A 23,056-nucleotide genomic window follows, 5' to 3' on the forward strand; every position below is an offset into this window, starting at 1 on the left:
TTGTGAAGAACTTTGGGACATCTTTTATCCACAGTTAAGGTCCTTTAAAAGATAATAAGCACATAAAACATAGGATCAGGTATAGGCCATTTGATCCTGAGTCTAGTCCTATACTCAGTAAGATCATTCACCTTTACTCCATGTTTTTCACTAGTCCTGTATCTCTTAAGTCCTCTCGTATCCAAACATCTATTAATCTCTCTCCTGATATTACATCAACTAGACATTAGCCACAGCTTGGGCCAAATACATGTCCAAAATCTCACCCTAATTTTTGTTCCCTAAATTAACTTTCTGCAGCCAGGAGAAACAGCTTTGCAAGATTATCCTTAATGCAGAAAAGTGAGACTTAGGAGGAATTTTCTCCTCTTTTGTGAGGTGTGAGCAATGACAAGTAAGGAAAATAGAGAGAATGAAAAAAATAGATTCTCAATGTTTGAGAAATGGTTTTGCGATTTTTCCTTTCAGCCTCAAATAGCAATGTCAGAATCTTGCTACTGAGCTGACAATATCTTTGCATCTTATTATAATTTAACTCCCCTTACTTATATGCCATTTCTAATTCTTCTCTCCCTCCCCACTGAAACTAGATGGCAAAAATTCCTAACTGGCAAGACAGAGTGGGTACCTGGTGGCTGTAACTCATGATTGCTTGCCTTGGCCATCATCCAACAATATCTTCAGCACAATGTCCCTGCATGCTCCTGGAACACCATACTCCTCAACTCTTTGTTCATGTAAGTCGGCAGCAAAAAAAAACACTAGTCTCACCATATCATCATGAGTGTTCTTGAACCAACTCATAGATCAGTTCAGGCCTTTAACATTCTACTTTGGAGATCAGGGATACCTACAACTTGCATGTTTCTACCAATTCATTTTGAGCACAAACACACACACTTCTCATGCTTCTGCAAAGGATGCAACTTATGGCTCTGAGAATGTTTTCTTAGAACGCCCTCACCTTGTGTTTAATTGGAGAAAGCAATTCTCTACGTACTTCACAGTGCTTTCTGAGTGCACACTCACGGACTTCAGGACAGGCTTCTAAGATGCCAGTCTGTGTGGCTCACATAGCATTTTAGAGAAAAGATCTTCAGTGTTTGTTTATAGAGCATTATACTCGATGATTTGCATTATGTTTTTAGTAAAGAACAGGCAGGAAGCTTGTCATGCTGGAAAGAACTGAACAGTCAATCTATCAGTCAGATAGACACTGGAATATTTTGCCATATGGCAATGTGCCACTTCAACATACAGCATGTGAATCTTATAAAGGTGACATGTAATTATGGCACAATTTGTGGCAGAATTGATGAGGAGTCTAGCAAGGCCTATCTTGTCACTGGGAGCAATTTGCTGCATCTTTCATGCATTTGCTGAGTGACGAGGTGAGTTTCTCATTAGGTAGTGGCGAGTTTGCCACTTAAGGGGCATTTTAGCTTGTTGCACATTTTATTAATGGCATGACTCGCTTCATTGATATTCATCTTCCCATCTCACCAAAGGCACTGAACAACCTAGAAGTTGAAAATTCTCAAAAGTATACTTGGCGACTTCATTTTGCTGCTGACATACTCAGCACCAAACATTTCAGAATACAAACTATGGCCACCAGCTGCTTGCATCCCTCATTCACAGACACTGGCATACACTGACATCTGACAGTTGCCAACCCCTTGACTATCATGACATTCCTTAGATGAACTTGCACAATACTCAGAAAGCACAGACTTGCACTGTAGTGCACAGAGGCAAATAGCACTGAAAGGTTGTTGCAAGGATACCTTGTATGCAGGGACAGGAACCTAGGTCTTTTGACTGCACTAAACTGCATCACAGGGCTGCTCATTTAGCATCTACCTGTATGCTCAGAGCATCCCTGCTTTGCCATTTTGTGACAATTAGTGCAGTCACACATCTAGGCAGCTTGCCTTGCTGTCAGCAGCCCTCAATCATGGGGCAACACATTTTGTTGTACATTAGAATGCTAAATCAATCTCACACTTCCAACCTGTGCTAACTGCTCATGCAGCAAACACACTGCATGTGCAGTAAGTGGGCAGTCACATCACGAACATTTTAGGGGTATAGTCTTCACCATAGTCCATGAAAGCACCCGTCAGGGCAACCTGCCATATCAATCCAGGGCTTGGGGTAATCTTGGTCATGGGGCCCATGCATCTGAAGTCCAAAGAATCGGTCACAGTCCTGGGGCTCCATAGCAGCCAGCCAGGGAGGTGGTGGTAGTGAGGGTGGGGCTCTAGCTAATACAGTCAAGAAGATGCATTGCCAGTCAGGGCTCAGGATGCTTCTTGTCCAGGGTTGTCCAAATAAGTCACTCAAGGAGTGGATCACACTCAATCCATTGGGTTTGTTTACAGAAGGTAAAAAACGAAAATGGACACAGGGTGGTGGTCCTGCTGTGGGAAGGACACTTGGTAATCTTCTTTCGGATTGGGACTGCAGACTAGAGGGGAGAACTGGGGATTATGATTGTGAACTGGGGGCAACAGTATTTGTAAGGGGTGGTAGGCACAATAAAACAGAGAATGATGACTACTCCTGGCATGGTCACCTCATATGCGAGGAGCTGGGGGAGAAATGTGGGCAGGTGCATCTCATAGATGGCTTGGAGGGGACCTGCAGACGTGCAAAGTCTGTGGGTTTGATGTGGAAATTTGCCGGGGAGAACTTGGATGTTCACAGCCTTACCAACAGATGGAGACGGAGGCTGAAAGCCACTGACTGCCACTTTTCATCATTCTGGAATTTCCGGGTACTCCGAACTTGTCTGTCCCATCCTTCACCTTCATAGGAACATGTTCAATTTGCAGCCTCGTTTCCTTTTTGAATGGCTCCCATTGTTCTGAAGTAGCTGCTCCCATTCCAAATTGACCTCTTGCTGAACCTATCATCTTAAAATCCGCTCACCCCAATTCATGATCTGTTCTTCTGGACCATCTTTGTCCTTTTCTATAACTTCCTCAAATCTTACTAAGTTACCATCAATATCAACAAAGTGTTCTCCCATTGAAACTTCTTGCAGAACCTTCTACATGCTGGCTTAAAAATCTCTCCTAGGTACATTTCAAGAATTCTGCCCCCCTCTAGGAAATGTGGTTGTGACTTCTTAGTTTTTAAATTTGACCCATATGATTTCAACTGAGGAGACTTCTAAGATATCACCCCTCCTTATTGCAGTAATTAATTCACTGATGAATATTGCAACAACCACCTATTCTTTTACACACTCCCCCACCACCATCCCAATCTAACTTGAAGATACTAATTCTGGAATACTGATCTGTTCGTCCTGCTCCTCCTTCAGCCAAGATACCACGATGGGTTAGCAAGTTTTGTGGCAAGCCTATTCCACATCCTTCAAGCAAACTGCCATTTATAAATGTCAAAGGGATGGTCCTTTCTTGGGGAAAGGGGAGCCTACAGTTGGTTGACGGTTGGGGCCACAGTTAGACACGAGGCTCACCCAATTCTTGTGCAGGGGGTTGACCATGTTCAGTCAGGCAGTTTGCCCCAGAGTCCAGGGATCTGTGTCCTTGCAATCCAGTGACTGTACCTCACCAGGAGAACTGGTCATAGTACAATCTGTTTGGGGATTATACATAGATCAGTCAGTGTGTTGTGGCCATATCAATCCAGGGGTGGACTGTGGTCTCTTGAGTTTGTCCAGTAAATTAGTCTGTGGGGCAGACCTTGGTCAGTCCTACGGTTTTGCTCTATAATGGTTAGGGGACAGTCCATGGTATGCTTGAAAAGTGGGCAACACAAATCTGTGAAGGATAAAAGAAAGATAACATGGTGTAGAGCTGGATGAGCACAGAAGGCCAAGCAGCATCAGAGGAGCAGGAAAGCTGACGTTTCGGGTCAAGAGTCTTCTTCAGAGCTTTCCTCCTCCTCTGATGCTGCTTGGCCTGCTGTGTACATCCATCTGTACACTGTGTTATCTCAGATTCTCCAGCATCGGCAGTTCCTACTAACTCTCTCTCAAGGAAAAAAACAGAGTTTACGTTTCGGGTCCTGTGACCCTTCCTCAGAACAGTCACTGGATTTACAGCATCCGCGGTTCTTTTGATTTTTAACACAAATCCGGGGATAGGATTTGTTGCAATGGGTCACTGAGATAATGGTCACAGTGACTCGGAGCAATCCTAGATTGAAGGGTAGGTCCTCAGACAATAAGGAGGGAACTGGGAGCTCCAGGACAGGTGTTGGGGCTTTTCACAAGTCACAGTCACTACAGCCTCTACATGGGGAGGTTATAGAGCCATTATAGACATGGGAATTTCCAAAGGTGTGGGCTTTGGGGGAAAGTGGGCAGGTTTTTGTAAAATGATGGTGCTCAATGGAAATGAAGGGAGGCTGAATGGTTGAAGGGACCAAAGGTCTAATGCAACACAAAAGGAAACATGAAGGATGAAGTGAAACTATTGTGTTATAGGTAATGCCCACAGCACATTCACTGGAACACGAAGCTGAAACCTCACCATTTTGGTCTGAACATTAACAGCACAATAACTGCACAAAATGGCTAATGCCACATACAAAGCAGACAGAGTAAATTTCTGTTGTTTCCTTCGGGGTGGAGTAAATTTCTTTGGACTGAAAGCTTTGCTGGGGCTATTGAATTCATTGTGTCACCCATATGGTTTCAATCTTTACTTCAGCCGTAAGACATTATTTGTTCAAGAATGCATGTTCAAAATCTTGGGCCTCAAGCAATCAGGAGCATCACGTTGTGCGCATTAATTCCTTCCTTGCCATGTCAGCACAGCAACAGTAATCAGCCGAGGGCACTTAAAAGCAGAACCTGAAATTCCTTTTTCCCAACACATTCCATAGTTAGTACTGAACGACAAAGCTCCGTAGTTGTCAGATTCTCAGATTGAAATGTAAGTATGCAAGTAAATGACTTGTAAGATGGAAGGGAACCATTTGTTTGTTTTTATTTTGGGTTGGGGGAACCCAATGAGTGTCTTCATGGTAGCTTAATGGCAGAATTCTGCTCCCAATGTAGCATTAAAACTAGGTTGTGCGAAGTACGATTGAACAATGTCACAGCTCAGAGATTACGTAGGCGTGACCATGATCTCCTTTGAAAGCATCCATACCACATTGTGTGAAGGCCCATAACAAGAGACTTCATTGAACCAGATAAGAGGACTCAGGATTCTTGGTGAACTTTGGCAGTGTATTTTGCAAATGGTACACATTGCAGCCACTGAGTGCCTGAGGTACAGGGAGTAAATGTTGGTAGATGTGGTACCAATGAAGTGGTATGTTTTGTTCTGGATGTTGTGAAACCTCGAGTGTCATTGGAGCTGCATCATCAGGCAAGTACGGAGTATTCCATCACACTCTTGACTAATGACTTGTAGGTAGTGGACAGTCAATGGTAGAAAAGGGGTGAGTTACTCACTGCAGAATCCTCTGGCCTACTCTTGTGGCCACTGTATTTATATGGCTTGTTCAGGTTGGTTTCTGGTCAATGGTAGCCCCCACAATGCTGGTTGTAGGGTATCAGAGATGGTGATGCTATTGAATGACAAAATGTAATAGTTAGATTTCTCTTTGTTAGATATTAACACCATGTGGCACTTCTGTGGTGTGAATGTTACTTGCCATTTGCCAGCCTAATTCTGGGTACTGTCCAGGTTTTGCTGCATTTGCACATGGACAACTTCAGTATCTGAGGAATCATGAACAGTGCTGAACATTGTGGAATCATCAGCAATTATCACTATTTCTGACCTTATGATGGAGAGATTTTCAATTATTCAGCAGTTAAAGATGGATGAACCGAGAACATTGTCCTGAGAGTCTACTACAGTGATGTCCTAGAACCGAGATGATTAATGTTTAACAACCACAATCATCTCCTTCATGCCAGGTATGAATCCAACCAGTAGAGAGATTTTCCCTTATTTCCATTGACTGTAGTTTTTCCAGGTCGCCTTCATGCCACAGTAGGTCAAATGCAGCCCTGATGTCAACGCTATTCACTCTCAGCAGGGGCAGAAGAGATAGTGGATGTCCCTAGTGAGTGAACCGGAAACGCAGAGGGCTGGAAAAGTTAATAATTCAGGAGGCTGAGGAGGATGGGAGCCGTTGGGTAGATATGATGCAGCACTGAAAGTTGTAGTCCACAAGCCTTGGCCAGATGATGACTTAGAATGAGACATGGTCCTGTAAACACAAGGTAGCAAAAAGAAGATGGTGGCACTTACCCTTGCAGAGTTCTGCAGATCACTGACATTTTTACTGCACTGCTGGGCAACCTGCTTCACCCTGAACATTGCACTAGTCTGGGTTGTTAACTGGGTCCGGGCTGGCTTTGTCTGGTGGCATGATCACTTGTGGTGGTCAGCTGGAAAATGGACAATCCTCCCCTCCACCACCTCAGCCACCAGCATGTCCATGTCACTGCCTACGAAGCAGGGTGTGATCTTTACTTTCTATGCCACATGGTCTAGCAATTCAATGTAAACACTGGAATGTTATTACAGTGGCTAGCACTTACACCTCTCCTCCCATATGATTCCACAGAAGGGCTCTGAAGAGCTTGGTGGCATAATTAATGAGGTGAAGAGCAGATGATTAAATGTGTGATGTTACTTATTGTGGTCTGGCACCATGAATCTCTCAAATCACGTGAACTGCAAATGAGAAAACACTGCACACTGTTTCAGAAATAATGGGAACTGCAGATGCTGGAGAATCCAAGATAACAAAGTGTGGAGCTGGATGAACACAGCAGGCCAAGCAGCATCTCAGGAGCACAAAAGCTGACGTTTTGGGCCTCGACCCTTCATCAGAGGGGGGGATTGGGAGAGGGAACTGGAATAAATAGGGAGAGAAGGGGAGGCGGACCGAAGATGGAGAGAAAAGATGATAGGTGGAGAGAGTATATGTGGGGAGGTAGGGAGGGGATAGGTCAGTCCAGGGAAGATAGACAGGTCAAGGAGGTGGAATGAGGTTAGTAGGTAGGAGATGGAGGTGCGAGGAAGGGATAGGTGAGAGGAAGAACAGGTTAGGGAGGCGGGGACGAGCTGGGCTGGTTTTGGGATGCGGTGGGGGAAGGGGAGATTTTGAAGCTGGTGAAGTCCACATTGATACCATTGGGCTGCAGGGTTCCCAAGCGGAATATGAGTTGCTGTTCCTGCAACCTTCGGGTGGCATCATTGTGGCACTGCAGGAGGCCCATGATGGACATGTTGTCTGAGGAATGGGAGGGGTAAGTTAAAATGGTTCGCGACTGGGAGGTGCAGTTGTTTATTGCATACCGAGCGGAGGTGTTCTGCAAAGCGGTCCCCAACCTCCGCTTGGTTTCCCCAACGTAGAGGAGCCACACCGGGTACAGTGGATACAGTATACCACATTGGCAGATGTGCAGGTGAACATCTGCTTAAGATGGAAATTCATCTTGGGGCCTGGGATGGGGGTGAGGGAGGAGGTGTGGGGGCAAGTGTAGCACTTCCTGCGGTTGCAGGGGAAGGTGCCAGGTGTGGTGGGGTTGGAGGGGAGTGTAGAACGGACAAGGGAGTCACGGAGAGTGTGGTCTCTCCGGAAGGCAGGCAAGGGTGGGGATGGAAAAATGTCTTGGGTGGTGGGGTCAGATTGTAGACGGCGGAAGTGTCGGAGGATGATGCGTTGTATCCGGAGGTTGGTGGGGTAGTATGAGAGAATGAGGGGGATCCTCTTGGGGCAGTTGTGGCGGGGGCGGGGTGGGAGGGATGTGTTGCGGGAAATGCGGGAGACGCGGTCAAGGGCATTCTCGACCACAACGGGGAGAAAGTTGCGGTCCTTGAAGAACGTGGACATCTGGGATGTCCGGAAGTGAAATGACTCATCCTGGGAGCAGATGCGGTGGAGGTGGAGGAATTGGGAATAGGGGATGGAATTTTTGCAGGAGGGTGGGTGGGAGGAGGTGTATTCTAGGTAGCTGTGGGAGTCGGTGGGCTTGAAATGGACATCAGTTTCCAGCTGGTTACCTGAGATGGAGACTGAGAGGTCCAGGAAGGTGAGGGATGTGTTGGAGATGGCCCAGGTGAACTTGAGGTTGGGGTGGAAGGTGTTGGTGAAGTGGATGAACTGTTCGAGTTCCTCTGGGGAGCAGGAGGTGGCGCCGATACAGTCATCAATGTAACGGAGGGAGAGGTGGGGTTTGGGGCCTGTGTAGGTACGGAAGAGGGACTGTCCAACGTAACCTACAAAGAGGCAGGCATAGCTTGGGCCCATGCAGGTGCCCATGGCCACCCCCTTTGTCTGTAGGAAGTGGGAGGAATCGAAAGAGAATTTGTTGAGGGTGAGGACGAGTTCGGCTAGGCGGATGAGGGTGTCAGTGCAATAAACAACTGCACCTCCCAGTCGCGAACCATTTTAACTCCCCCTCCCATTCCTCAGACAACATGTCCATCATGGGCCTCCTGCAGTGCCACAATAATGCCACCCGAAGGTTGTAGGAACAGCAACTTATATTCTGCTTGGGAACCCTGCAGCCCAATGGTATCAATGTGGACTTCACAAGCTTCAAAATCTCCCCTTCCCCCACTGCATCCCATAACCAGCCCAGCCTGTCCCCGCCTCCCTAATCTGTTCTTCCTCTCACCTATCCCTTCCTCCCACCTCAAGCCGCACCTCCATTTCCTACCTACTAACCTCATCCCGCCCTCCTTGACCTGTCTGTCTTCCCTGGACTGACCTATTCCCTCCCTACCTCCCCACCTATCCTCTCCTCTCCACCTATCTTCTTTTCTCTCCATCTTTGGTCTGCCTCCCCCTCTCTCCCTATTTATTCCAGAACCCTCTCCCCATTCCCCTCTCTGATGAAGGGTCTAGGCCTGAAACGTCAGCTTTTGTGCTCCTGAGATGCTGCTTGGCTTGCTGTGTTCATCCAGCTTCACACTTTGTTATCTTACTGTGCGCACTGTTGATGTTTTTCAATTTGCTCTCAAACAGACAAATACAACAATGCCAAAATTCAAAAAGCGATCATATTTATAACAAAAATTGTTATAATTTTTCCAAATCTGGTGCTCTGACATTTCACCTTATGTGTGCAAGACAAAAAAAAACTTAGTTCAACGCCTTTCTTTTTGACTATCTTCTTGGGAATTTTGTATGCTCCAATAAAATCAACTTCAAATCTTATGATCTCTAGGGAATATAGCTTTAGACTATATCAGTCTGGTGAACCTCTGCTGCACTCCTTCTAAGACAAGTGTAACCTTCCTTGAGAAAGGAGATGAAAACTGCACAGTACTCCTGGTGTGACTCACCAAGGTCCTATCACAGAGGCTTATTTACTCTTATACTCTAATTACTTTGTAATAAATACACCATTTGCCTTCTTAATTACTTGCCGAAGCTGCAAATTCATTTCTGTGATTTACATGCAAGGATACTCAGATCCTACGAACACGAACAGTTCCCTGTATCACTCTACATAAAAACTATTCTGCTTTCCTATTTTTTCTGCTGAAATGGAAAACATCACATTTCTCAGCATATATTCCATCTGCTAATTTTGTTACACATTTAAGCTATTTCTGTTCCTTTGTAACTTCTTTGTATCCTCACGGTTTACTTTCCCACCAGACTCGTTATCACCAACAAATTTGGATAAGTTGTAATCAGTCTTCTTAAACCAATCCTTTAATAGAGTGTAAAAAGCTGAGGCCCCACCACTGACCCTTGTGACATCCAATTAGTTCCTGCCTGAAAATCTAAAATTTACTTGTTTATTTTTACATTCTCGTTTCTATTCATCAACCATATACTACATCCACTGGTTATCCCTCATCTACTCTGCTCATTGCACAGCAAAAAAATTCAGGCTTTGTGAAACACAACTTCTCTTCCAGAAAGCATCTAATCATTTGAGTTTCTAAATACCATGTTACCTCATCCCTAATAATAGCTCTAGTATTGTTTCTGATATTAGGTTGACTGACCCGCATATTTCAGATTTTTTTCTCCCACTTTTCTTGAATAATTGGATTATCATTGAATTGCAACTTTGTAGAAGGAGCCAGTTTGGTTCATTGAATGCACCAGTCCTCTGAATGAACATTATGATCCAATTCCATTCACGAGCCCTGAATATTGTTTCTACTTTAGTTTTCATTCACCAATGCCTCAATGGAATGTGGCTCCACAATATATCTAGCGATTGCATTTTAAACCCGAGCTACTCACAATATGAAAATGCTTTTTTAAATCACATCACATTTGCATGTGTTTGCAAATTACCTTATACTTGGGCTCCCTTGTTTTTGCTTCTTTATGACAATGAGCAGTTTTTCCCTATCTATTCTGTTCAGACCTTTCATACTTTAGAAAGCTTGTACCAAACACCTTCATTTAGCTTTCTCCGCTCCAAGGGAAACAGATTGGAGAAAATGGGACTACCTTCATAACTGAAGTTTCTTATCTCTGGAACCATTCTTGTAAACCTCTTGTGCACTCTTTCCACGAGTGCATTTACATCCTTTCCTAATAATGCGGCTCCCAGAACTGTACATAATACTCTGTAGTCGAGGTCTAACTACTGTCTTGTACAAGTGCAGCATAACGCACCTACTCCTGCAAACTACTGCCTCAATTCATAAAGCCTAGGATACCACATGCTTTTATTGACTGTTTTCTGTGTATTATGATGTTTGTTAACTACCAAACTGCAGGGATCATCCTAAATTCACGAGCTCACAAAAATTAAAACGGTTGCAGTCACTATTTTTGTCACCACCTTTCTTAAAGATGAAGGGCGTTGGGTCCAAGGAATTTGTTGGTTTTTGGTCCCTTTAAATTCTGCAGTTTTTTTTATTGGCTTCTCACAGGCATATATAAAACATTTATTTAATGCATGTTCTTCGTTTGTTGAATTATAAATTCGCCCAGTCCTCAGATTTTGTGACAACTTTGGCAGCTTTACAAGTCTCTTCTTCTGTCACCTTCAGCCTTTGCCTCACTCTTTGATTCCATTGGATACTTTTGTGACTTAAAGGTTGTTCCGCATGGGATTCTGCAGAAGTCCCTTGCATTTTGTCATGTATATTGATAACTTAGACCTAAACGTAGGGGCCAGGATTAAGACTTTTTGCAAAGCATTCAGTATTTGGCAATGGGGGCGGCACGGTGGCTCAGTGGTTAGCACTGCTGCCTCACAACGCCAGGGACACAGGTTTGATTCCACTCGAGCGACTGCCTGTGTGGAGTTTGCACATTCTCCCCGTGTCTGCACGGGTTTCCTCCGGGTGCTCCAGTTTCTTCCCACAGTCCAAAGATGTGTAGGATAGGTGGATTGGCCGTGCTAAATTTCCCACAGTGTTCATGGATGTGTAGATTAGGGGATGGATCTGAGGATTGGTGTGGACTTGTTGGGCTGAAGATCTTGTTTCCACACTGTGGAGATCCTATGAAATTCTACAAAATGGATTCTATGAAATTGACAATTGGCTACATGGTTGATTGTGTGGAAGAAAGTTGTGAACAGGAGAAACATACCAATGGAATGGTCAAGTGGGCAGAAAAGTGGAAAATGGAATTTAATCCAGAGATGTGTGATGCTGCTTATTTGGAGAGGGGAAAAAAGACAAGGGAATACACAATAAATGGTAGAACACTGACGAGAGGAACCTTAAAGCACATGTCCATGGAAGCCTTAAAGAAGTAGGCTAGATAGATAAGACGGTCAAAAATCATACTGATGTTTTCCTTGCTTGGAAGCACAGCATAAATGCATGGAAGTTATGCTTGAATTTCACCGTGTAAAAACAGTAGATCACAGCAACAGTACTGCCTCAGGCCTGATCACCATATTACAGGAAGGGTGTGACTGCATTCGAGCGTGTACAGAGGGTGATTTAGGGGTGTTATCAGGACTAGAAATTTTAGCTCGAAAGAAAAGACTGGATATGTTGGGGTTGATTGATTTGGACCAGAGGAGGCTGAGAAGAGAATTAATTGAAGTGAAGAAAATTATGTGGGATCTAGACAGAGTGAACAGAAAGGATCTATTTCTTTTGCCAGTGATGTCAATTATCAAGGGCATAGATTTAAAGTGATCGATAGAAAGATTAGAAGGCTGTTGAGGCAGAAACCTCCACTGTAGTTAATAGGTACTTGACTTACTCTGTTGTATAAAGCAGTGGACCAAGAGCTGGAAAATAGGCCTAGGCTGGCACTTCTTGGTTGGGATAGGCATGCTGGGTTCAGCGGCTTCATATGCCATACTATGGTTCCACAGAATTTCTCCAACCATACTGAGGTTTCTTCTTAGGTGACTAACAGTAACTTTTGACCCAGTCAGTCACAGTAAGGTTTTGCCCTAAAACAACCTGAATGAGAATGTTAGGAATGAGAATTTTAAGCTAAGTCTTTTAGTTGAGAGTAAGTACTTTAATGTTATTGAATCCAATTATCTCAGAATAACTCGTAAAACGAAAAAAATCACGCCATTTAGTATTGGACTGTTAACCCCTAATTATTGTATTTTGACTGTAACTTCTGCATGAAATACATGAAAAAAAAATTATTAAAGATTCCCTTTGAAATTAGTCATTAAATCAAACACATTTAACGATGCTGTCACAACCTTTACTGACATTACTGAATATTTTGAAGTCCTACCTAAATGCAGTCAAATATTCAGCATCTCCCATTGGTGGATCCAGACCTCCAGTCCAGGCCATGTTGATGTTAAATCCAACTCCTGCACCGGTCCCAACCTGAAGCCCAAAAACCAGGAACACTTTAAACAAAGAAAATGCCTTTCTATTTTAAATTCCATTTTAAATGATTAAATTATATCACTATCCCAATTGGAATTGAGATTATTTACTAATGATGTGCTTTATATCCGATACCATGTCTAGTTGTCATTATTGCAAATATTTTGTTCTATTATGCTACATAATGATTCGGTATAAAGTTTCAGGGGCGCTAGATGTCACCGGCAAGCAAGAAGTTGGTTTGAAGTGTGTCTACTTCAACGCCAGGAGCATCCGGAATAAGGTGGGTGAACTTGCAGCATGGGATAGTAGCTGGGACTTCGATGTTGTGGCCATTTCGGAGATATGGATAGAGCAGGGACAGGAATGGTTGTTGCAGGTTCCGGGATTTAAATGTTTCAGTAAGAACAGTGAAGTTGGTAAAGGGTGGGGAGTGGGGGGGGGGGGGGGGGGGGGGGGGAGAAGAGGTGTGGCATTGTTGGTCAAGGACAGTATTACAGTTGCAGAAAGGATGCTTGGGGACTCATCAACTGAGGTTGTATGGGCTGAGGTTAGAAACAGGAAAGGAGAGGTTACCCTGTTGGGAGTTTTCTATCGGCCTCCGAACAGTTCCAGAGATGTAGATGAAAGGAAAGCAAAGATGATTCTCAATAGGAGTGAGAGAGACAGGGTAATTGTCATGGGGGACTTCAACTTTCCAAATATTGACTGGGAACACTATAGTTCGAGTACTATAGATGGGTCAGTTTTTGTCCAGTGTGTGCAGGAGGGCTTCCTGACATAGTATGTAGACAGGCCAACAAGGGGCGAAGCCACATTAGATTTGGAACTGGGTAATGAGCCCAGCAGATGATAGATTTGGAAGTAGGTGAGCACTTTGGTGATAGCGATCACAATTCTGTTATGTTTACTTTAGGGATGGAAAGGGATAGGTGTATACCACTGGGCAAGAGTTATAGCTGGAGGAAAGGCAATTACGATGAGATTAGGCAAGATTTAGGGAGTATAGGATGGGGAAGGAAACTGCAGGGGATGGACACATTAGAAATGAGGAGCCTATTCAAGGAAAAGCTCCTGTGTGTCCTAGATAAGTATGTACCCGTCAGGCAGGGAGGAAGCTGTAGAACGTGGGAGCCATGGTTTACGAAGGAGGTGGAATCTCTGGTCAAGAGGAAGGAGAAGGCTTATGTTAGGATGAGATGTGAAGGCTCAGTTAGGGCGCTTGAGGGCTACGAGGTAGCCAGGAAAGACCTAAAGAGAGAGCTCAGAAGAGCCAGGAGGAGACATGAGAAGTTGCTGGCGGATAGGATCAGGGTAAACCCTAAGGCTTTCTATAGGCATTTAAAGAATAAAAGAATGACGTAAGTAAGATTAGGGCCAATCAAGGATAGTAGTGGGAAGTTGTGTGTGGAGTCAGAGGAGATAGGGGAAGCACTAAATTAATATTTTTCAACAGTATTCACTCTAGAAAATGACAATGTTGTCGAGAATACTGAGATACAGGCTACTAGACTAGGTGGGATTGAGGTTCACAAGGAAGAGGTATTAGAAATCCTACAGAGGGTGAAGATAGATAAGTCCCCTGGGCCGGATGGGATTTATCCTAGGATCCTCTGGGAAGCCAGGGAGGAGATTGCTGAGCCTTTGGCATTGATCTTCAACTCGTCATTGTCTACAGGAATAGTGCCAGATGACTGGAGGATAGCAAATGTGGTTCCCCTGTTCAAGAAGGGGAGTAGAGACAACCTGGTAATTATAGACCAGTGAGCCTTACCTCAGTTGTTGGTAAAGTGTTGGAAAAGGTTATAAGGGATAGGATTTATAATCATCTAGAAAAGAATAAATTGATTAGGGATAGTCAGCATGGTTTTGTGAAGGGAAGGTCGTGCCTCACAAACCTTATTGAGTTCTTTGAGAAGGTGACCAAACAGGTAGATGAGAGTAAACCGGTTGGTGTGGTGTATATGGATTTCAGGAAAGCCTTCGATAAGGTTCCACATAGTAGGCTATTGTACAAAATGCGGAGGAATGGGATTCTGGGAGATATAGACCAGTTACTAGTGGTGTACCGCAAGGGTCGGTGTTGGGTCCACTGCTGTTTGTCATTTTTATAAATGACCTGGATGAGGGCGTAGAAGGATGGGTTAGTAAATTTGCAGATGACGCTAAGGTCGGTGGAGTTGTGGATAGTGACGAAGGATGCTGTAGGTTGCAGAGAGACATAGATAAGCTGCAGAGCTGGGCTGAGGTGGCAAATGGCATTTAATGCAGACAAGTGTGAGGTGATGCACGTTGGTAGGAGTAACCGGAAGGCAAAGTACTGGGCTAATGGTAAGATTCTCGGTAGTGTAGATGAGCAGAGAGATCTCGGTGTCCACGTACACAGATCCTCGAAAGCTGCCACCCAGGTTGACAGGGCTGTTAAGAAGGCATACAGTGTTTTAGCTTTTATTAATAGAGGGATCGAGTTCTGGAACCAAGAGATTATGCTGCAGCTGTACAAAACTCTGGTGCGGCCGCACTTGGAGTATTGTGTACAGTTCTGGTGACCACATTATAAGAAGGATGTGGAAGCTTTGGAAAGGGTGCAGAGGAGATTTACTGGGATGTTGCCTAGTATGGAGGGAAGGTCTTATGAGGAAAGGCTGAGGGACTTGCGGCTGTTTTTGTGAGAGAGAAGAAGGTTGAGAGGTAACTTAATTGAGACGTATAAAATAATCAGAGGGTTAGATAGCCTTTTTCCTCGGATTGTGATGGTGAGCACGAGGGGGCATAGCTTTAAATTGAGGGGTGAAAGATATACGACAGGTGTCTGAGGTGGTTTCTTTACTCAGAGAGTAGTAAGGGAATGGAACGCTTTGCCTGCAACGGTAGTAGATTCGCCAACTTTAGGTCATTGGATAAGCATATGGACATACATGGAATAGTGTAGGTTAGATGGGCTTGAGATCAGTATGACAGGTCGGCACAACATCGAGAGCTGAAGGGCCTGTACTGTGCTGTAATGTTCTATGTTCTAATACATGCACTTGCTTTATAAAGGTAGAGTAATTTTATACAATTTAGAAACAAACAGTTTGAAAGAATATATCTTTAAAAGGTGAAAAACGTCACTCATTCTAAACAGAGCAGAGCTAGAACATTCCTTAATAGGGTAGTCAATATGATTGCACTTACAACAATTTAAAAAATACACGCTGTCATGTTTTCTCTATTACTCAATTATCAAGAAATTCAATTAAAATGAAATGTATATGTAAAATTAAATTAATGTTTTTAGATTTTATGATTCATGTCTTGCCCTTAAAGGACATTGAGTTGAGAGTTCCTTTGATATAAAACATTAGCTGCAGTCTGAACTACTTGCCTCATCTGGGGCTCCACTGCCAGGGAAGAAGTTGCCATCATCGTAGCGATGCAATGAAATGTACAACACATTGGGGTCACTGTAGAAAGCCTGTTGTGTTCCATTGCCATGATGCACATCCTGTTGGACAATTTTAGACAGCAAAGTGAATGGTAAAGTTTGAGAAGTAAAATTCCAGATTTGTTTTCAAATCTGGATCAGAATTAATTTGCATTTAAACTAATGCCAAGGCCACCGAGGATAGGATTTGGGATGTTATCTTATGGTTGTACAGTATGTTGGTGAGGCCACATGTGGAGAAGTTCTGGTTGCCCTACTCTTGGAAGGATATTATTAAATTGGAGAGGGTGAAGAAAACATTGACAAGAACATTACCAGGACTGGTAGATTTGAGTTATAAGGAGAAGCTGCGACTTTTTTCACTGGAGCATGGGAGGTTGAGGGGTGATCTTATAGATGTTTATAAAATCATGCGGGGGCATAGATAAGGCAGATAGCAAAGGTCTTTTTCCTAGGATTGGAGAGTTCAAAACTACAGGGCATAATTTTAAGGTGAGGGGAGAATGATTTAAAAAGGACATGAGGGGCAACTTTTTTCACACAGAGGGTGGAATGAACTGCCTCAGGAAGTGGCAGATGCAGGTACAATTACAACAGACATTTGGGCAGATACACGAAAGAGAAACACTTAGAGATACGGGCCAAACACAGGCAAATGGGGAGTTTTGAGAAGATTTGTAGCTCAGGTTGAGGTTCTGGATGTAAGTTTGCTCGCTGAGCTGCAAGGTTCGTTTTCAGATGTTTCGTCACCATTCTAAGTAACATCATCAGTGAGCCTCCGGTGAAGCGCTGGTGTTATGTTCCGCTTTCTATTTATGTGTTTAGGTTTCCTTGGGTTGGTGATGTCATTTCCTGTTCTTTTTCTCAGAGGGTGGTAGATGGGCTCCAAATCAATGTGTTTGTTGATGGAGTTCTGGTTGGAATGCCGTGCTTCTAGGAATTCTCGTGCGTGTCTCTTTTTGGCTTGTCCTAGGATGGATGTGTTGTCCCAATCAAAGTGGTGTCCTTCCTCATCTGTATGTAAGGATACTAGTGATAGTGGGTCATGTCTTTTTATGGCTAGTTGATGTTCATGTATTCTGGTGGCTAGCTTTCTGCCTATTTGTCCAATGTAGTGTTTTAGGACAATGTAGGACAAACAGGCAGAAAGCTAGCCACCAGGATACATGAACATCAACTAGCCACAAAAAGGCATGACCCACTATCACTAGTATCCTTACATACAGATGAGGAAGGACACCACTTGATTGGGACAACACATCCATCCTAGGACAAGCCAAAAAGAGACACGCACGAGAATTCCTAGAAGCACGGCATTCCAACAGGAACTCCATCAACAAACACATTGATTTGGAGCCCATCTATCACCCTCTGAGAAAAAGAACAGGAAATGACATCACCAACACAGGAAATGACATCACCAACCCAAGGAAACCTAAACACATAAATAGAAAGCGGAACATAACACCAGCGCTTCACCAGAGGCTCACTGATGATGTTACCTAGAATAGTGACGAAACCTCTGAAAATGAACCTTCCAGCTCAGTGAGCAAACTTATATCCACAGGACAAATGGGGCTAGATTAGTTTGGAAAACTGGGACTAAGGGTCTTTTCTATGCTGTATAATTCTACTGCAGAATGCTCCAACGCCATTTCTTCCTGACGGACGGCTAGCTCAACAGGTGTACTAAACGCACAACACAAAACATTCATTTAATTTAAAGATGGATCTTACTCACTAATTGTTTTCTCCAATCCATTATACTGCTGATAGAATACAAACCAAAGACCATGCCTTTGGTGTCTGGTAAAACTGCTTCTGAACTCTCTACAGTGACCTTCGAAACAAAAATCCTTTTCCCTTGCAGATCTGTGTATTCATGCAGCCTGACTAAATCTAATATTCATAATGTGGTAGAGTGTGGACATATACAAATGTTCTGAGGCTCTACAATGAAACCGTGCATTAACACAAGTATTAATGAAAAATGGTATGACTATGGCAGCAAATTTCACCTGGTGGCGATCGGGTGGAGTGAATTGCCACTTGTTGAGATCAATGTGATTAAAATTGGTGAGTTCTACAATGGGCTCTACTAGAAAAACACCCTGGGGTTAAGGTGAAATGCAAAAGAAAATATGTGGTTGCTAGATATCTGAATTAAAAACGTTACATACTAGAAAAGTTCAGCATGTCAGAGAGTATATCTATGGAGAGAAACAGTGTTAATATTTCAGGTCAAAACGACCTTTCACCAAAAGGATAATGTGAAACATTAACTGTTTCTCTTTACAGATGCTGCCTAACCTGAAGGTGAAAATGTATATTTATTACAATTAATTAATTAAAAATTAATTGATGGCTTACAATTCATTTTGATTTTTTTAAATAAATAGAATCAGAGTTACAAAGTCAGTTATGAAGCCAAATAAGGAATTGAACACAAAACACTAATTTTCTAGTTGTGCTTCTTCCCATTTTTTTTTTGTCATTCACTTCAACTATGGCTCCAACACCATCAGGCATAGCTGTGGGCCTAAGCCACAAATCCATCTCTTGCCCTGTCTGCAGTAAACATGTGTGGGGCTGGGCAATGGAACATATGGGGGAAATAGGCAGCAACACTCAAGTATGTTCACTTCCTTTTTAAGTGAATGTACTATAGCCAAATTTACAGATGACACAAAAATAGTTGGAAAGGCGAGTGGTGCGGATGAGACAGAGTTTGCAGAGGCATGTAGATAGGTGAAGCGAGTATGCAAAAACTTGGCAGATGGAATCTAATTTGGGATAATGGGAGGTTATGCACTTTGGCAGGACAAATAGAGGAGGTGAATATTATTTAAATGGAGAAAAACTGCAGAAAGCAACAGAACAGAGGGATTTGAGAGTCCTCAACCATAATCATGATCATGATTCAGAAAGACCCAGCATCCAATGTCAGCGGGCAATAGGGAATGCTGGCTTTTATTTCAGTGGGAATGGGGTATAAAAGTAGGGAGATTATACTAGAAGTATAGATAATGCTAAAACTAAAACTCTACAGCTGGAATACTGTGAACAGTTTTGGGCTCCTTATCGAAGGGAAGATTATAATGACATTGAAGACAATGCAGAGGAAGTTCATGAGGCTGATACCAGTTATGGAGGTACTGCTTTAGGAGAAGAGAATGAGTAGGGTGGGCCTGTACTCACTGGAATCTAGAAGAATGAGAGGTGATCTTACTGACACATACAGCATTCTTACAGGACTTGACAGGGAAAATATAGAAGTGCTAGATTCTCCCACAAGGGAAAATAGCTTCAGACGACATTAGCTCAAAATAAGGGGGTGCACATTTCATTCAGGGGATGAGAAGGAATTTCTTCCATTAGGGGTAGTGAATCTCTGAAATTATTTACCACAGAGTGTTGTTGAGGTTGGATCATTAAATATATTTCAAGGCTGACATAGACAGGTTTTTAATCAGTAAGGGAATCAAGGGTTACAGTGAAAGACAGGAAAATGGAGTTGAGGGTTATCTGATCAGCTATGATCCCATTGAATAGCTGACCAGACTCAATGGACTGAATGGCTACTTCTGTTTCTATATCTCACAGTCTCGTATTTCTTTCCCTCATCATTTCCCACCTCAGTAATTATAGTTCTTCACTGTTCCACTATTCTATCCAGGGAAGGCATGTTCAAATTGAAATCTGTCATATAGTTTGCTCACAGTTCATTACAGTATAAACATAAAATAATTCAGAACTCAACAGAAGATTAGCATTAATTAGAAACTGAAACAGTAAAATATTTTAAAAGCTGCAACTAAATTGACTGAGGTAAGAAGGTGTAGAGCTGATGAACAGAGCAGGCCAAGTAGCATCAAAGGATGAGGAAGGCTGACGTTTCGGGCTTAGACCCTTCTTCAGAAATCACTTAAGTGATTGAACGAGATTAACGTACTTTAACAACAAAACATGACCCGAAATAAGAATACACTGCAGTCATGGATTTAAATTTTTTTTAAAAATTGCAACGCAAAATAAGAAATGAACTCTTCCTAATGTTTGCCTTGTTTTGGTTGGATTACTCACCCAGTCCACGATAAGGATTTTGCTGACATTCAATCTCTGCTGTAGGAGTTTAGTAGCAATGGCCACAGAATTGAAGTAGCAGAATCCCCTGGAGATAAGAGAAGTGGGCAAGAGGAGAAAAAAAGGGAAATGGTCAATAGAAAATGTTCCTGATTCTAACCATCCGCATTCTTTCATTCATTTATCAACAGAGGGAAAAGCACAGTAGGGAGAAATTTTCACCAGCTTTTGTTCTGAACCTCATATGTTGTCAATTACATACAAACTACTCCAGAAAAGCAGGTGACTATTTTTAAAATCTTGTTTGTGGATTTGGGCATCACTGGTGAGGCCCATATTTAATGCCCATCCCTAATTGCATTTAAGATGGTGGTGCTGAGCAAGGTTCTTGAACAGTTGCAATTCATAGACTATATATTTTCACTGTGCTATTACGTAAATAGTAGAATTTTGTTTTCACTGGGGAAGGACTTAAACAGTTACTTACATTGGTGTGCTCTCCTCTGCATGGTGTCCAGGAGGCCTTACAACTGCAAATCCATTCTGCAAAACACCATAATTTATATAATTCAGTACAAGGTACAATTTGCATGGATGCACTGGTACTTTCAATCAATTCTGACAGTTAATTACAGGGCAGAATACCAAATAATGGATTTTACCACTTATATTATGCTCTGCTGATGTTTCAATAGGTTGTGGCAATGAGTAAGAGATCAGCAAAAGAGAGCATAACTTTGCAGATTTGATCCGAGTTAAGTTAGACGCTTTTATGTGGAGAAACAGCAGGATTAGTACACTCGGCTTCAGTAAATATCAACCATTTGGGTAATACATTGGAGGGTAAGTGGTATGCATGTAAACCCAGCAAGCGAGTCTCTTCAGGAAAAGAGAGGGAACACGCAAGATAAGGGACAAAATAATTTGTCTCAACCATATTTACTCCCATTATTTAAGCTTCTTAAATGTACAGAAGAGTCGATAAAATGCTTCAGCTTAATTATGAGAAAAGATGCTTGAGTGGAGTCTGGTGCCTCAGCCAAAACAGGACCACAATTTACAAAGAGATCCGACCACACCACCAAAGACATTTTCCCATCCCCAGCCTTGTCTGCCTTCCGGAGAGACCACTTTCTCCGGGACTCCCTTGTCCGCTCCACACTACCCTCCAACCCCACCACACCTGGCACTTTCCCCTGCAACCGCAGGAACTGCTACACTTGCCCCCACACCTCCTCCCTCACCCACATCCCAGGTCCCAAGAGGACTTTCCACATCAAGCAAATGTTTACCTGCACATCTGCCAATGTGGTATACTGCATCCGCTGTACCCATTGTGGCTTCCTCTACATTGGGGAAACCAAGCAGAGGCTTGGGGACTGCTTTGCCGAATACCTATGTCGGTTCGCAATAAACAACTGCAGCTTCCAGTCGCGAACCATTTCAACTCCCCCTCGCATTCCTTAGATGACATGTCCATCCTGGGCCTCCTGCAGTGCCACAATGATACCACCTGAAGGTTGCAGGAACGGCAACTCATATTCCGCTTGGGAACCCTGCAGCCCAATGGTATCAATGTGGATTTAACAAGCTTCAAAATCTCCCCTCCCCCTACTGCATCCCAAAGCCAGCCCAGCTCGTCCCCGCCTCCCTAACCTGTTCTTCCTCTCACCCATCCCCTCCTCCCACCTCAAGCCGCACCTCCATTTCCTACCTACTAACCTCATCCCGCCCCCTTGACCTGTCCATCCTCCCTGGATTGACCTATTCCCTCCCCACCTATACTCACCTCTACAGGCTCCATCCCTGCCCTTTAACTTGTCGGTCTCCTCTCCACCTATCTTCTTCTCTATCCATCTTTGATGCGCCTCCCCCTCTCTCCCTATTTATTTCAAAACCCTCTCTACCTCCCCCTTTTCTGATGAAGGGTCTAGGCCCGAAATGTCAGCCTTTTTGCTCCTAAAATGCTGCTTGGCCTGCTGTGCTCATCTAGCTCCATACTTTGTTATCCCACAATTTACAAAGTCTTAATATCCAACTGAAGTGAGAATTCAGAGAAAAATGGTACACATTGTCGAAAATGAACTTATTACAAATTAACCGAAGTTATAGAAGATATTTCCAAATTCCTCAAATTCAGTTGTTAATTGTTAACAATTAACAATCCAGAAACCTGTATTAATAATGCAAATACTGTAGGTTCAAATCATAGCAGGTTGATAATTTGAGCATACTTAAAAAAAAAGCTGGCATCAATACAAGTGGCAACAAAGCTTACCTGGTCAGGCCTATATGTAACTTCAGTGCTACATGAATGTGGACAACTGTTTGCTATAGCCCTTTGAAGTGGTTTAGCTAGCTATTCAGTTGTCAGGGAAACCTGAAATGAGCTTTAGTGGACAAAAATGGGACGTAAAATTAACATTCGCCCATTTTAGGCAACTGGCCAAGACTAATTTACCCTATAATGTCAATACAGCAATGAGTAGGACTTAATGATGGTGCATAAAATATACTATTTAAAATGCATTCAGGAATATAAAGAGAAACAATCTCACAATCACAACAGTTGAGCACATAGAGTAATAACAGGGTCTTTAAAAAATGGATATATTGCAGGATGTAGATTTCTTATTTATAAATATGGATTTATGAAATGGCTTTCATTTAGCAATGTAACTGTACTTTGCCAGAGTCATATTATGTACAAGTTAGTGCGATTCAGAAAATGTTGCATAATCCTTCTGGCTTGAAAAAAAATTCAAGGTGGAAAAAATAATCCCTCTGGCAAGTT

The 23,056-nt window shown here is 43.1% G+C and overlaps 1 protein-coding gene across 10 annotated transcripts in view; it reads right to left on the minus strand.

Annotated features, from left to right (window-relative positions):
- hdac4 (histone deacetylase 4) overlaps positions 1-23,056 on the minus strand; it is a 532,576-nt gene that overhangs the window by 31,609 nt on the left and 477,911 nt on the right. For all 10 annotated transcript variants that reach the window (XM_059647103.1, XM_059647104.1, XM_059647105.1 and 7 more), the window contains 4 exons: positions 20,750-20,805; positions 20,263-20,350; positions 16,120-16,239; positions 12,652-12,749 (listed from right to left, as the gene is read on the minus strand). In XM_059647103.1, the coding sequence (XP_059503086.1) occupies positions 12,652-12,749; positions 16,120-16,239; positions 20,263-20,350; positions 20,750-20,805 (362 nt within the window). The remainder of the gene's footprint in view (positions 1-12,651; positions 12,750-16,119; positions 16,240-20,262; positions 20,351-20,749; positions 20,806-23,056) is intronic.

The sequence above is a fragment of the Stegostoma tigrinum genome, chromosome 7 (genome assembly GCF_030684315.1).
Source record: "Stegostoma tigrinum isolate sSteTig4 chromosome 7, sSteTig4.hap1, whole genome shotgun sequence".
Classification (NCBI taxonomy): Eukaryota; Metazoa; Chordata; class Chondrichthyes; order Orectolobiformes; family Stegostomatidae; genus Stegostoma; species Stegostoma tigrinum.